Source organism: Corticium candelabrum, chromosome 1, assembly GCF_963422355.1.
Source record: "Corticium candelabrum chromosome 1, ooCorCand1.1, whole genome shotgun sequence".
In the NCBI taxonomy this organism is placed as follows: Eukaryota; Metazoa; Porifera; class Homoscleromorpha; order Homosclerophorida; family Plakinidae; genus Corticium; species Corticium candelabrum.
In genome coordinates, this window is record NC_085085.1 from 4,397,521 (window position 1) to 4,413,027 (window position 15,507).

At 40.8% G+C, this 15,507-nt stretch overlaps 2 protein-coding genes across 2 annotated transcripts; both read right to left on the bottom strand.

Moving 5' to 3' along the window:
* Window positions 1-2,194: 2,194 nt before the first annotated feature.
* LOC134180424 (uncharacterized) lies at window positions 2,195-9,446 on the bottom strand. Its single transcript, XM_062647608.1, has 3 exons — window positions 9,287-9,446; window positions 3,806-4,495; window positions 2,195-3,741 (listed from the first exon to the last, which is right to left on the bottom strand). Exons 1-3 carry the CDS (start codon window positions 9,444-9,446, stop codon window positions 2,297-2,299), a joined length of 2,295 nt encoding a protein of 764 aa, XP_062503592.1. The 3' UTR covers window positions 2,195-2,296.
* A 4,932-nt stretch (window positions 9,447-14,378) lies between these two features.
* On the bottom strand, window positions 14,379-15,507 carry LOC134194503 (uncharacterized). Its single transcript, XM_062663444.1, has 2 exons — window positions 15,423-15,507; window positions 14,379-15,358 (listed from the first exon to the last, which is right to left on the bottom strand). Exons 1-2 carry the CDS (start codon window positions 15,427-15,429, stop codon window positions 14,466-14,468), a joined length of 900 nt encoding a protein of 299 aa, XP_062519428.1. The 5' UTR covers window positions 15,430-15,507; the 3' UTR covers window positions 14,379-14,465.

A 15,507-nucleotide genomic window follows, 5' to 3' on the forward strand; every position in this document is an offset into this window, starting at 1 on the left:
TCACTTGTATTTTACTTTGATCGGACTTCCTTCGAAGGATTTTGCAGTGCATTGATATATAGATATACAGACCGCTCTCCCATAAAGAAATTTTACTGATAATGAGAGTGCCGTCAGATTTGATGTCGTAATGCCATTTGCTGCGACTGTACGATACACTCCACGATGCGCAAGCAGTCCCCTAGCTAAACCTCGCAGCACAATTAATGGTCGCACTGCTGCTGAGAGCAACTTTCAACTCACAAAGAGGTTTACTGTCAAACCTAAGTTCAGTACGGCTGCAATCTGTCATAATTGATATTAATATTATCATTAATAGTAATTGTATACTTGAAAATTTCTTACTGAAATTAACAATCTCGTTGTTAACTTGCTCTTTCTACTTTGTTTATAGCGTGGCAGTGACAAAATCTTCGTCTAAATTTGGCACGTTTGTGATGCGAAAAGTTTCTACTGCAAACCGATATGCTATTTTCAAATATTCCAATAGACAAACGCTTTTGGAGAACCGACAGGTCGGGAAGGCAACGAGAGATTATCTCCAGCTGACGTATCACGACCGTGACGAATGGAATCGATAAAGTGAATTGAGATGGACCTCCAGATATTTCGTAAAAGATATAAGCATAATCTATGCTTACAGTAGTTAGGCAGAGTCACCGTTTGATCGGCCAATGATATATGGAAACATTTACACTGCCATCATTACCATTATCATACCACCAGCCAATATCCTTAATTGTCATTGTTCCCATAGTCTGGTTATTAGTGACTAAAAACCGTATTGCATCATTTGCAAGAGTTGCAGGCACATCAGGACACGTTCAGTATTGGTGTCGATCATGCCACGTGTTTCTATGTGTCATTCCATGAACGGACTCCTTCGTGAAGTACCACTCGGAGAAATTCTATAATATGTAATTAGTCTAGTGTAACTTATTGTTTCTGTCATTTCTAATTAACTGTGAGAAAAATGTGTATTGTCATTCAATACCTTTCATAACAACTTATTATGTCCTACTTCTATTGTCGTTTTTGCTTTTGCTATTGATAGACAACGATAGTGTGATTATCTTTGGTTAGGGTCAGGGTTAGGGTTACGTGTTAGGACTCTGAGTTACAGTTAGGATTAGGGTTAGGTTTTATGCATGGGGCTACAAGATGGTAAGTAATCCTTGCTTGCCGTCTGTTGTGCATACGAATGAGGCCGTGAGGTTGTGGATAAAGCTGGACTGTCACCTTCACGAGGGTCACGTTGTTTTCACTGACACGGCAGTTCTTCATAATTTACGCAGTATTTGGAGACCAGTAAGCTAGAGAAATGTGAGCCACGAGCCCAGCTGTAAATCACAACTAGGGAATTCTCCATGACCATGCACATGCACGGTAAGATTTATTAACAGTTATCAAACGACAATGTTTAATGGACAAAATCAAATCCTCGATTGCTTTGTCTGTAAATTTCTTAGAAAATTGCCGGGATAACTTTCCTCCAATGTTTTATCATATATGGTACTACACGACAAAGCGAGCCAGCCGAATTTTTGTAGGCGTTCCTCGTGGTGCGTACGCTAGATACAGACGTCGACAACAAGTTGTCCGCCCTTACTCCTCGCTGGAGCTGGAACGTTCGATCTCCAACTGTAGGCTGTCTTCAACCCATAAAGAAATGAGACACAAGGTTTTCGCGTGTCCAACCACGCCATCTTGGAAGCTAGTGAGCATGCGCGGTCTCAGCCTGGTTTGGGTCACATTCACACGACGACCTGTTGTCCCCTATTTTTCTGTTGGCTCCTCAGTTTAATTAAGAAACTGACGTAACAATAATGTAAGATGCCGGGGTCTAGGTTTGAGTCCAAGACTGTCCTGCTTACAAGAACCCGAACCAATTAGCAATTTGCTGCATGCGCTGCGACTTGAGCTCCACCCCGGCGTCGTCCATCAGCCACACCTTCGTGACGGTCAGTATTCCGACACCCCGAGAGTAACACACTCAGACAAATGTTTACGTTCAGCCTTCAGGACATCGACTTTGTCGTAGTTGCTGTGGATTGCTTCCTTTGTATTGATCATACTACGTTAGATAGATTTTACAAATTGGAGAAATGGCGCCTATATTCCAAATACGTTCTTGCAAGTCCCTAGTTCTTCAGAGAGCGCACGCGTCTTTGAGGAACGAACCGCGAATACACAGTTATAGACACTATACTATGTATTTCGAACAAGATGCCTCACTTGCTTCTTCACAAGTTACCTGACATGCTTAGCAAGAGGTTTGAATGCATTGTATATGCATTCACGGTCTAATGTTCACACGAGAGCTGAGATCAGTAGAGATGATTGGTTTCATTTTCTTCTTTTCCAGTTCAAGGTTGCTGACAGTGCTGTTTATGAATGATATTGCTAACAACCGACGCATGTTAAGAATGACAAGAGACGTGACATTGACATTCTTGAATGACAAGTGTCTGGACGCAGGAAAGCTGACAGTCATATTGACTGCAGACAAGTTGACGATATCCATAAAAGATGAACTGAAATTGAACAAATTCATGTTGACTGCAGACAAGTTGGCGATATACAAAAATGATGAACTAAAATTGAACAAATTCATGTTGACTGCAGACAAGTTGGCGATATTCAAAGACAATGAACTGAAATTAAACAAATTCATGTTGACTGCGGACAAGTTGACTAAATCCATGCGGCTTGAACCGACGTTGAACAAATTCATGTTGACTTCAGACAAGTTGGCGAAATCCATAACAGATGAACTGAAATTGAACAAATTCATGTTGACTGCAGACAAGTTGGCGATATACAAAAATGATGAACTAAAATTGAACAAATTCATGTTGACTGCAGACAAGTTGGCGATATTCAAAAACAATGAACTGAAATTAAACAAATTCATGTTGACTGCGGACAAGTTGACTAAATCCATGTGGCTTGAACCGACGTTGAACAAATTCATGTTGACTGCAGACAAGTTGGCGAAATCCATAACAGATGAACTGAAATTGAACAAATTCATGTTGACTGCAGACAAGTTGAACAAGTAGATGAGGCTTGAACTAACGTTGAAAAAAGTCATGTTGACTGCAGACAAGTTGGCGAAATCCATAGAAGATGCACTGAAATTGAACAAATTCATGTTGACTGCAGACAAGTTGACTAAGTCCATGTCGCTTGAACTGACGTTGAACAAATTCATGTTGACTGCAGACAAGTTGAACAAGTCCATGATGTGGCTTGAACTAACGTTGAACAAATTCATGTTGACTGCAGACAAGTTGAACAAGTCCATGATGTGGCTTGAACTAACGTTGAAAAAAGTCATGTTGACTGCAGACAAGTTGAACAAGTCCATGATGTGGCTTGAACTAACGTTGAACAAATTCATGTTGACTGCAGACAAGTTGAACAAGTCCATGATGTAGCTTGAACTAACGTTGAAAAAAGTCATGTTGACTGCAGACAAGTTGACTAAGTCCATGTGGCCTGAACTGACGTTGAACAATGTCATGTTGACTGCAGACAAGTTGACTACGTCCATGTGACTTGAGCTAACATTAGAAAATGTCATTTTGTCTGTAGAGACGTTCTTCAATTTAAAGAATGATGAAGTGACGTTGGAAAATGTTGACGTCTGTGTAAAAACCTTTCTAAAGGTAACAAAAGTATGCTTGCCGTACATCACCAAATTGGTAAAGTTGCGATTAGAAATACGAGAACGATAACCTGTATAATACATTATACTAAAAGTTTAGTACAAATTAGGATGGTTTGAATACGCGTAACTTACTACGCATGTCAATAAATGCAGAAGTTGATTGTCTTGCACAACCGTTTACAGCAACACAAGTGTAGTTTCCACCAAGAGCACGAACCGTACTCAGAAATTGTAGTCCGTGTTTGTTGTAGAGAAAACGTGGGTGATCTCTGCTAACAAGTGCTCCATTGTAATAGAAATCAATTCTTCCCGTATCTGCTTCACATGGGATGAGCAATTGTTTGGATGGCGGGCATTTGTTGGATGCAGGCAAGAACAGTCCCGTGCGACGAGTTGCATTCAATACTTTGACGGATGTAAGAATGGCTGCAGAACGGTAGACTAATGACTTTGAAGGAAGACTTGAGGCATTGATCAAGTTATCTGTAGAAAGCCTTGGGTTGTTGATTACTCGCTGTAATTCTGACATACTGTCTAAAACCTTTGATAAATCCGGTGGCCTTAACAGAGTAGACAGTTTGACGACGTTGAGACTTTGTAATACTTGGATTGTGTTGAGACGTTTAGCCCACTTTTGATTTTTTCTGTATCGATCAGCAGCACGCACTGCAATCTTTCTAAATGCTTTCCGCTTCAACAATGAAAAATAGTCGGTACAAGGTGTATCCTCAAATGGCTCGTTGTCGTTAAGAAAGACTGTAACGTTTTCTGGCTGAACAATGATTTTGGGTAGAGCATCTGTGCACTTTACCTCAATTTCTGCTACAGCAAAAAAGTTTGCAAATGAGAGCTTTGCAAGTATAAAATTCAATATACTTCTTCTCTACAACGGAAACTATAGCAATCAGTGTCGCAGCTATGAATGGGTCCTGGAGGCATAGGTATCCCAATTTAGCTATTGCTCTTAAGTGATATATATAAGGCTTTATGAAATGGAATCTTTTGCGAGTTCTTGTTTATTGTAACTAACCTAAATAGTCTAGAATTCCGTTTCTTACAATCTAATAATTTTAGACTACCTAAAAGAAAGTTTAGATAATAGTTGTTTATACTTACTAAGACAGTCATGCATAGATGCATATATATATATATATATATATATATATATATATATATATATATATATATATATATATATACATATATATATATATATATTGCGCAAAGTACACAAGACCTTGCCGCAGCTTATTGTGCACGAACATGAAAAAGATTGGCCGTCCAAATTGTCTTGTTAGAAAGAAAGATCTAAAATGTTTACATGTAATACATTCTTGTTAGCCAAAGTGCTACATTTTGTCAACTTTAGAAATGCCCAAACTGATTATAATATTTGGTTCTCAAAAAATTTTGAAATTATATTAAAATAGCATCTGCATACTTGTACCCCTTACTCTACGAAGCCTGACTACGCCACTGCTGCCTGTCAAGTGTTACTGCCACATTAGCAGCGGAAGAAACACCAGTCTTGTTGGCAGGTTCAAACCACAAAAGTACGATGGATTAACAGATAAACAGCGAGCAATACATTCTATAGCTATCAGTGTTGGCTCGTCTTCTTCAACTTCCACTGCTGAGGGGAAGTGAAAACCTCTACTTTTCACTTTTCAGATAAATCTGCAAGGTCTTTAGATACAATGGCTAAATGTGAGAAATAAAGAGCACGTGTATTTTTGTAGAATGCCTGTCATAAACCATCAGGTTCTTTAAACTAACTGAGTCCTTGTTGTGTAGCAAAGTCAATACGAGTTTTTTTAAAAATCAGCAAATGCATGCATGGATACTCATCAATTACATTGGTAGCGTTTAGAAGCGGGTGGTTCAGATTTCCTAGATTGCCTTTGTATGGTAGAAAACGATGGTACGCTTTGAAACGAAAAGCTTAACAGAAAGAAACAGACGAGCCACTTCACAGCTGTTGCAGAGACAAGACTGGAAAGACAATGCGTATTGATCGACTCTGCGGATATCACACATTAATTATGACGTCAGCCAATCACACGCTTGACGCTCCATGCAACAACGAGTGCAGAGAAAAACCATCTATAGCACACTATACTGCATGCATGGAAGGATGCAACACATAGACCTGCAGTCCATGTACCGCAGTTCTTCATGTATACCATTTCGCCCGTTACCGACCTCTTCATGCACACGACATGAGGTCTGGTTCATCCACATCAACGTACTGCCAGTGAAGTGTTGTGAATGTGGTAACTAGTAGGGTGAAGTAGTGCAGTATAAATATTGGGTTGCGTTGCGTTGTGTGCAATTACTAATAAACTACAAACGTGCCCAGTTGAGTGCACGTTTCGAGTGCAGTCCGAGTGCAAATTTGTTTGAGGTCGCAGTTGCCTATCGTATAGTCCTGAGATGACTGTCACGTGAATGTGCTAGCTGTTGTTATTAACGAGTTGAGTGAAGTGTACCTAAGAATGGTATATCTCTTATTCCGTGAGTCCTTGTGCGTGTACACGCGCACCCAGTCGTGTCTGAGTCATAACGTCGTGACATGTTACGTGCTGTCAAGAGCGGTCTAGCCTCAATCGCGAGAGTCAGCAAAGAAGTTACGGGTTTCCCGCTTGCGTAAGAGAATGGTAACGCGTCTTGACGACAACTAAGCCACCTCAACCACTGAACCTAGAGGATCACGCACATAGATAGAGGATCTCCTCTACATTGGCGCCGTTTTGAGAAATATTGGCGTATCTACGAGAAGACTGTCAAAAGACATAAAGAAGGCGAGGAGATCATAGTAGCAGCACTAATCAATGTCATATGACACGATGCCCTAATCATGTACGACACATTTGATTGGGGAGGCGATGCATGTAGACAAGAAGAACAAAATCGAGGAAGTCGTGAAAATGTTGAAGACGCGTACGTCTGGTTCCTGAATCCAACAAGACTTTTGAGAGATGCAAGTTCTTCAAGCGAAATCAGGAGCAAGGAGAAACGACCAATTCGTATATTACAGCAGTTATGCAGTTAGCCCATACAAACAATTTGGCGCTATTCGTGAGAGTCACATCCGAGACCGTTTGGTACATGGAATTCGTGATGACATGGAACGTCACAAGCTGGTAGGTAAGAAAGACCTTACTCTTGCTAAATTCTTTGAGATTCTTAGAACCAGCCAGGTACATCAGATCGTGCAAAGAGATATCAGTGAATGAGAGTGTAACAGCACATGCAGTACAGGAATTTCGGTCAAAGGGGAAGGAGCAGCAACATCAGACACTCAGACAAAAGAACACAATGAGTTTAAATCAGGCGAACCAAAGGCATGCTACACTAGCAAAGGAAAACAGACAGATAGGAAATGTACATATTGTGGTTTGAGTCAGCAGGAAGAAGTCAGATTGTCCAACCGTGGATAAGACATGCTTAAAGTGCATGAAAAGAGGACACTGTGCACTGTGCAAAGATCACATTGCAACGCAAAGGACAAATCTATAGTGTTCGATAAATTGTGGTAGAAGAAAATGTAACTCCTCTGTTGAGTCTAAAATCAAGGCAACAGTTAGGATTGATTGAGATTGTGGAAAGTGACTCAATCAATACACACCAACAAGTATCAGCCAGTGTACAAGCACACTACAGTGACTCACCCAGTAATATATGAGTAAAACGATGTTTCTGATGATGGCTTTTGTATTTTACCACAAGAGTACAAGATTCGAATACAAAGTCATGCAAGGCCAATAGTTCAGCCTCTACGCAGAGTCCCTGTATCACTGCAAGATGCTATGAAGGAAGACCTGACAAAGATGACAGTGGAAGGAGTAATCACTGCAGCTATCGAGCCAATCGAAAGGGTCTCGTTTAAGTTCTGATCAAGTTAGCTGTAGAAAGCCTTGGGATGTTGACTACTTTTTGTAATTCTGAAATACTGTCTAAAACCTTTGATAAATCCCGTGGGCTTACAATTTAATTACATCGAGATTTTCTAATACTTGGATTGCGCTAAGACGTTTAGCCCAGTTTTGATTGTTTCTGTATCGATCTCATGGTTTTAGACTACCTAGAAGAAAGTTTAGATAATATATATTTATACTACAAAGACAGTCATGCAACAGATGCATGTATTAATATATATTTTTAAAAAGGCCAATTGAAACAGATAGCTGAGGCTTCTTCCATTAGCCTATATAGCAGCTAAATACTATAGAGAAAAGTATACACAAAGTGTTGTCGCAGCTGCATGATTGTGCACCAAGATGAAGAAAACAGGCCGTCCAAATTGTCTTGTTAGAAAAAAAGATCCTAACTGGTTGCAGCTGACACTTTTGTTAATCAATTACCAAAAGTGGTACATTTGATTATAACATTTGGTTGTCAACAATTTTGTAACTATTTTAAAAAGGCGCCTGTACACTTTTACCCCCCCCCCCCTTAAACTATCCACGCCACTGCACAATCAGGTGTGACTGCCACATTAGCAGCAAGAAACACCAGTCTTGTTGTCAGGTTCAAACCAAGTGAACAATGGATCGGATAAATCGCAAGTAACACACTGTATCAGTGTTGATTTGCCGTTTTCGACTTCCACCACTGATGGGGATGTAAACATATATATATATATATATATATATATATATATATATATATATATATATATATATATATATATATATATATATATATATATATATATATATATACTTTTATAAATAAATTTGCAATGTACGTGTTTATAGGTACAATGACTAAACGTGAGAAAATCAAGAGCACGTGTATGTTTGTAGAATGGCTGACATAGCTAGACCATCAAGCTCTATAATTATACTAAAGCCTAGTTCACAATACGACGCTGACGTTGACGTTGACGCTGACGATGTCGCTGGACGTTGACACTGACGCTGACGCTGACGCTAACGATGACGTTGTACCATTCACAATATTTTCCGTGAGGGCCATGAGATGTTGGTCAGCACCTGTCTGGATACTCGAGCGTTGAGCGCATGTTGACGCACGTTATTATGACACCACGTGTATATCATGGACGAAGAACTTGTAATTCTTCTACTTGAAAAAAGTCTTCTCATTCGTCGCCGTAGGCGTAGAGCTAGGGAATCTCAGCAACGGCTAATGTGGGTCAGACCAATCTTTCAACGAAGGCGGCATGGCAGGTCTTTGTATTTTTTAAATGCTCGCGCCAAAGACAATGATAACTCCGCACGCTGTCGATTACCCTCCATGCCAAAACCTGGATTTAATAGGACTGTTCTTTGATTTGTAGAAAGTAATCACGTGTGTTTCCGGTAACGTTGGTACACTTCCGGAATCGACGCTAGAGTTGAACTCGAGTCAACTCCAGCGTCAAGAACGCTGGACGAACGCTGGACGAACGCTGCAACGATCGTCGTCGACGTTGACATGTTCACAATATGACGCTCACTCTAGCGTCATCGTCATCGTCAGTGTCAACGTCAGCGTCGTATTGTGAACGGGCTTATCCGAGTCCTTCTATTGTAAAGCAAGGTCAGTACGTTTTTCTAGCAATTAGCAGCTGCATGACAACGAATCTTTCCTTGTATACTCATCAATTACCTTGATGGCGTTCAGAAGCGGGTTGCCTAGATTGCCTTTGTATTGTAGACGATGGTGCGCTTGGAAATGACAAGCTCAACAGCAACAAACAGACGAGCCACTTCATAGCTGTTGCAGAGACAAGATTAGAAAGACAAATGCGTATTGATGAACTCGGCATGTGGATGTCGCACATTAAATATGACGTCAGACAATCACACGCTTGACACTCCTTGCAGCAATTTGGGCAGAGAAAACTATCTCTAGCACATTCTATGATCCACGCAAGTGCAACACGTAGACTGCAGTCCATGCACCGCAGCTCTTCATGTACACCATTTCCGTATAGCTGTTGCAGAGACAAGATTAGAAAGACAAATGCGTATTGATGAACTCTGCATGCGGATGTCGCACATTAAATATGACGTCAGACTATCACACGCTTGACACTCCTTGCAGCAATTTGGGCAGAGAAAACTATCTCTAGCACATTCTATGATCCACGCAAGTGCAACACGTAGACTGCAGTCCATGCACCGCAGCTCTTCATGTATACCATTTCCGTATAGCTGTTGCAGAGACAAGATTAGAAAGACAAATGCGTATTGATGAACTCGGCATGTGGATGTCGCACATTAAATATGACGTCAGACAATCACACGCTTGACACTCCTTGCAGCAATTTGGGCAGAGAAAACTATCTCTAGCACATTCTATGATCCACGCAAGTGCAACACGTAGACTGCAGTCCATGCACCGCAGCTCTTCATGTATACCATTTCCGTATAGCTGTTGCAGAGACAAGATTAGAAAGACAAAAGCGTATTGATGGACTCGGCATGTGGATGTCGCACATTAAATATGACGTCAGACAATCACACGCTTGACACTCCTTGCAGCAATTTGGGCAGAGAAAACTATCTCTAGCACATTCTATGATCGACGCAAGTGCAACACGTAGACTGCAGTCCATGCACCGCAGCTCTTCATGTATACCATTTCCGTATAGCTGTTGCAGAGACAAGATTAGAAAGACAAATGCGTATTGATGGACTCTGCATGTGGATGTCGCACATTAAATATGACGTCAGACAATCACACGCTTGACACTCCTTGCAGCAATTTGGGCAGAGAAAACTATTTCTAGCACATTCTATGATCGACGCAAGTGCAACACGTAGACTGCAGTCCATGCACCGCAGCTCTTCATGTATACCATTTCCGCCCGTCGCAGACCTCTTCATACACAGGAAATGAGGTCTGGTTCATCCACATCTACGTACTGCCAGTAGAGTGTTGTACATGTGTTAAATTAGTGTGAAGTGGTGCGGTACGTACTATTGGGTTGCGTTGCGTTGTGTGTACTACTAAACTACAAAAGTGTCCAGTTGAGTGCATGCACTCACTCTTCGAGTGCAGTCCGAATGCAAAACTTGTTAGAGAAGCAATCGTGAGTCTTCGTAGTTGCCTATCCATTAGTACTGAGATGAACACACGCGTAAAGAGCGCACGTGACAGTGACGATAGAAACACGCAACGGCATGAGCATGCTGCACTTTGTAGTTTGGGTCGTTGACTTCTGTTTGCTGACAATGCGTCTGCTGTCTGTTTATGTCGTGACAGCTGAAAATACTGCAGACACGTGTGCGCGCACTCACGCAAACACACACACACACACACACACACACACACACACACACTCCCCCGCGCGTGCGCCACACACACACACACACACACACACACACACACACACACACACACACACACACACACACACACACACACACACACACACACACACACAGAGCTCTTCTCTAGATATGTATATATAGTTACCACTCGATTAGTTTAAACAATTTGTTCAGAAAGTGATTTCAATTTTACGAAATTCTATTTTATCAATTAATACGGCAACTCTCTGTAGATTCAAGTTTGCTGGCATCGTTACATCCCCAATTTAACACTTCAAGTCTTGTCTATCGACTAGGAAGTAAAAGAAAGATATTAAATATTTAAATGAAATTTAGTACTATCAAAACAAGAAAAAGTCGATAAACAACCACAGAACGATTCAACTTTAAATAATTAGGTAAAGATAAGTAAACGAGTCGACATATTAATTAATATATGGAATATCACGTTTGCTACATATATGGTTTTATGCTACAAAAACACAGGAAGCGAATCATAAACGATTTTGTTGATAAGACAAACAATACCAAAGTTGCTATTAGATGAGTCATATTCTACTTTGTAGTTTCCACTGTGTTTGTATCCGTTAGTAGTTGCACATGAATATCTAAACCTAAAGTAGTATCTGTTGTTACCCATGCAACCGTAACAGTTTCAGCCATATGCATTTGCCATTAAAACATAATCATTTCCAATTGAACCACACTTAGTATCACTACCAAAAATTGCCACTGCTTCAGAGGTACAAGTCCACTGATATCCTTTTGGACAATAATAGAACTTCAATTGTTTTCGTGTAGCAGATGTGGACTCTGCATAGTAAGCAGTATTATTGTAAAAAGTCTGCCCAAACCCACCACAGCTGTAGTCTGTATACCTATCCCGTCCCAGTTTTCTACAACATGCATAGAATTTCAGTATACCTCTAGATATCTATTTCCTCAATTTGTTTGTATGCAAGAATAACTTGTATTTTGCTTTGATTGGACTTCCTGCGAAGGATGCTGCAGTGCATTCACATACGGATATGGAGCCCGTTCTCCCATAAGGAATCTTACTGATGGTAAGGGTGCCGTCAGATTTGATGTCATAATGCCAGTTGATGCGACTATACGGTACACTCCACGATACATGAGCAGGCAGTCTCCTAGCTAAACTTCGCAGCACAATTAATGGTTGCACTGCTGCTGATAGCAACTGTCAACTCACAAAGAGGTTTGCTGTCAAAATTAAGCTCAAGTACGGCTGCAACAAGTTATAATTAATATTAATAATATTATTAATAGTAATTATATACTTGCAAATTTCTTATTTAGCAATCTCGTTGTTAAACTTGCTCTTTCTACTTGTTTATAGCGTGACAGTGATAAACTCCTCGTTTAACGTTGACACGTTTGTGATGCGAAGAGTCTTTACTGCAGACCGATATGTTACTTTCAAAGATTCCAATAGACAAACGCTTTGGCAGGACTGACAGGTCGGCAAGGCAGCGAGAGATCATCTCCAGCTCTTACGACCATGGCAGATGGAATCGATAAATTGAATCAAGGTGGACCTCTAGATATTTCGTAAAAATTATAAGCATAATTCATGCCAACAGTAGTTAGGCAGTGCCACCGTTTGATCAGGCAATGGTATGTGGAAACTTTTACACTGCCATCTTTACCATTATTATAGCACCAGCCAATATCCCTAATTGTCATTGCTTCCATATTCTGGTTATTGGTGACTAAAAAGCGTGTTGCATTATTGGCAAGAGTTGCAGGCACATCAAGACACATGCAGTATTGCTGTCGATCATGCCACGTGTTTCTTTTTGTCATTCTATGAACGAGACTGCTTCGTGAGGTATCACTCGAAAAATTATTAAAATATTTTTAATTAGTCTACTGTGGCTTCTCGTTTTTGTCATTCTTAATTAACTGTGAGGAAAATGTGTATTGCCATATAATACGTTTTCGTGACATCTTCGTACGTCCAATATCTATTGTCTTTTGTTCTTTTTTGTATTGATAGACAACGATAGTGTGGTTAGCTTTGGTTAGTGTTAGTGTTAGGGTTAGAGTGTATGCATGAGGCTACAAGATGGTAAGTAATCCCTGCTTGCCGTCTGTTATGCCTCTAAATTAGGCCGTGAGGTTATGAATAAAGCTTGACTGTCACCTTCACGCGGGTCACGTTCTTTGCACTGACACAGCAGTTCTTCATAATTTACGCAGTAGTTGGAGACCAGTAAGCTAGGGAAATGTGAGCCACGAACCCAACTGTCAATCACAAGTCCAGAATCCTCCATGACCACATAGATGGTAATGTATATATCAGTTATCAAACAACGATGTCCAATGGCCAAAATAAAATCCGCCATTGCTTTGTCTGTCAATTTCTTAGCAAACGGCCAGAGTAAATTCTCGCCAACGTTTCATCTTATATGATACTAGACGAAAAAACGAGCCAGCCGAGTTTTAGTAGGCATGCCGCTTGGTGCGTACGCTAAATACAGACGCCGACAACAAGCTGTCCTCCCTTACTTCTCGCTGGCGTTGGAACCTTTGATGTCGAACTGTACGCTGTCTTCATCCCATGGAGAATGAGACACAAGGTTTCGTGTTCCCAACCACGCCATCTTGAAAGCTAGTAAGCATGCGTGGCCTCAGCCTAGCTTGGGTCACATTCACACGACAACTTAAAGCCGAGCTGACCCTGGCTAGCCAGGGTTGGCACGGCAAGTTGTGGCAGCACGGCTCGATCGGCTTGGCTCGGCTCGGCCCGCATTTCTCTAGACCGCTTTACTAAATAGGAGTGCTCGTATGAATGGGATGGGGTATTAGAAACAAGTGCACAGTGTAATGGCTCGTGTACTGAGTCGTCGAGCTACACGCGTGTAGGAGTGATACAAGATTAATGTATACGCATGCGCTTTATGTTGACGCGATGATTCGATCAGTCTTTGGCATTCGCGGGTCTACTGCATAAGCTCTCGAATCAGAATATTGCTTTACCCTCGATCCCTTCCCCAGTTGTCTCCTATTTTTCTGTTGGCTCCCCAGTTCAGGGAACTGACGTGACAATTAAGATGCGGGGTCTAGGTCCGAATCCAAGACTGTCCTGCTTACAAGCACCAGAACCAAATAGCACTCCGGCCTCGGCCATCAGCCAAACCTTTGTGACGGTGAGTTGTCGTACATCCCGAGAGTAATTACCACACTCAGACAGATGTTTACGTTCAGCCTTCAGGGCATCGACTTTGTTGTATTTGCTTTGGACTGCTTTTTTTGTATTGATCATACTACGTTAGATAGATTTTACCGCTTAGAAAAATGGCATCTAAATTCCGAATACGTAGCGACAAGTCCTTAGTTTTTCAGAGAGCGCATGCGTCTCTTAGGAAAGAATCGCGAACACACAGTTTTAGACACAATAGTATGCATTTCGAACATAATTCTACAGTTGCTTCTTCACAAGTTACCTGAAATGCTTAGCAAGAGTTTTGAATGCACTTTATATACATTCACGGTCCAATGTTCACACGAGAGCTGGGATCAGTAGAGATGATTGGTTTTATTTCGTTCTTTTCCAGTTCAAGGTTGTTGACAGTGCTGTTTATGAATGATATTATTGACAACCGACGCATGTTGAGAATGACAAGAGACGTGATATTGACATTCTTGAATGACAAGTGTCTGGACGCAGGAAAGCTGACAGTCATATTGACTGCAGACAACTTGGCAATATCCATAAAAGATGAACTGAAATTGAACAAATTCATGTTGACCGCAGACAAGTTGACTAAGTCCATGTGCCTAGAACTGACATTGAACAAATTCATGTTGATCGCAGACAAGTTGACTAAGTTCATGTACCTAGAACTAACATTGAACAAATTCATGTTGACCGCAGACAAGTTGACTAAGTCCATGTGCCTAGAGCTGACATTGAACAAATTCGTGTTGACCGCAGACAAGTTGACTAAGTTCAAGTACCTAGAACTGACATTGAACAAGTTCATGTTGACCGCAGACAAGTTGACTAAGTCCATGTGCCTAGAACTGACATTGAACAAATTCATGTTGACTGCAGACAGATTGACTAAGTCCATGTTGCTTGAACTGACGTTGAACAAACTCATGTTGACAGCAGACACGTTGGTGAAATTCATAGAAGTTGAACTGACGTTGAACAATTTCATGTTTACGGCAGACAAGTAGACTAAGTCCATGTGGCTTGAGCTAACATTAGCCAATCTTATTTCGTCTGTAGAGACATTCTTCAATGTAAAGAATGATGAAGTGACGTTGGAAAATGTTGACGTCTGTGTAAAAACGTTTCTAAAATTAACAAAAGTATACTTGCCGTGCATCACCAAATTGGTAAAGTTGAGATTAGAAATAAGAGAACGATAACCTCTATAATAAATTATACTAATATTTTAGTACAAACTGAGATGGTTTGAATACGCGTAACTTACTAGGCATGTCAATAAATGCAGAAGTTGATTGTCTTGCACAACCGTTTACAGCAATACAAGTGTAGTTTCCACCAAGAGCACGAAC

Bases quoted from the DNA above. Each gene is read 5' to 3' on its own strand.
- LOC134180424 (XM_062647608.1), bottom strand. From the start codon at position 9,446: ATGCCGAGTTCATCAATACGCATTTGTCTTTCTAATCTTGTCTCTGCA. The intron at 4,496-9,286 runs GTAATTGATGAG...TTTTTGCTGTAG, and splicing joins CGCTTCTGAACGCCATCAAG to CAGAAATTGAGGTAAAGTGC. The intron at 3,742-3,805 runs GTAAGTTACGCG...TGTATTATACAG, and splicing joins TGCATTTATTGACATGCGTA to GTTATCGTTCTCGTATTTCT.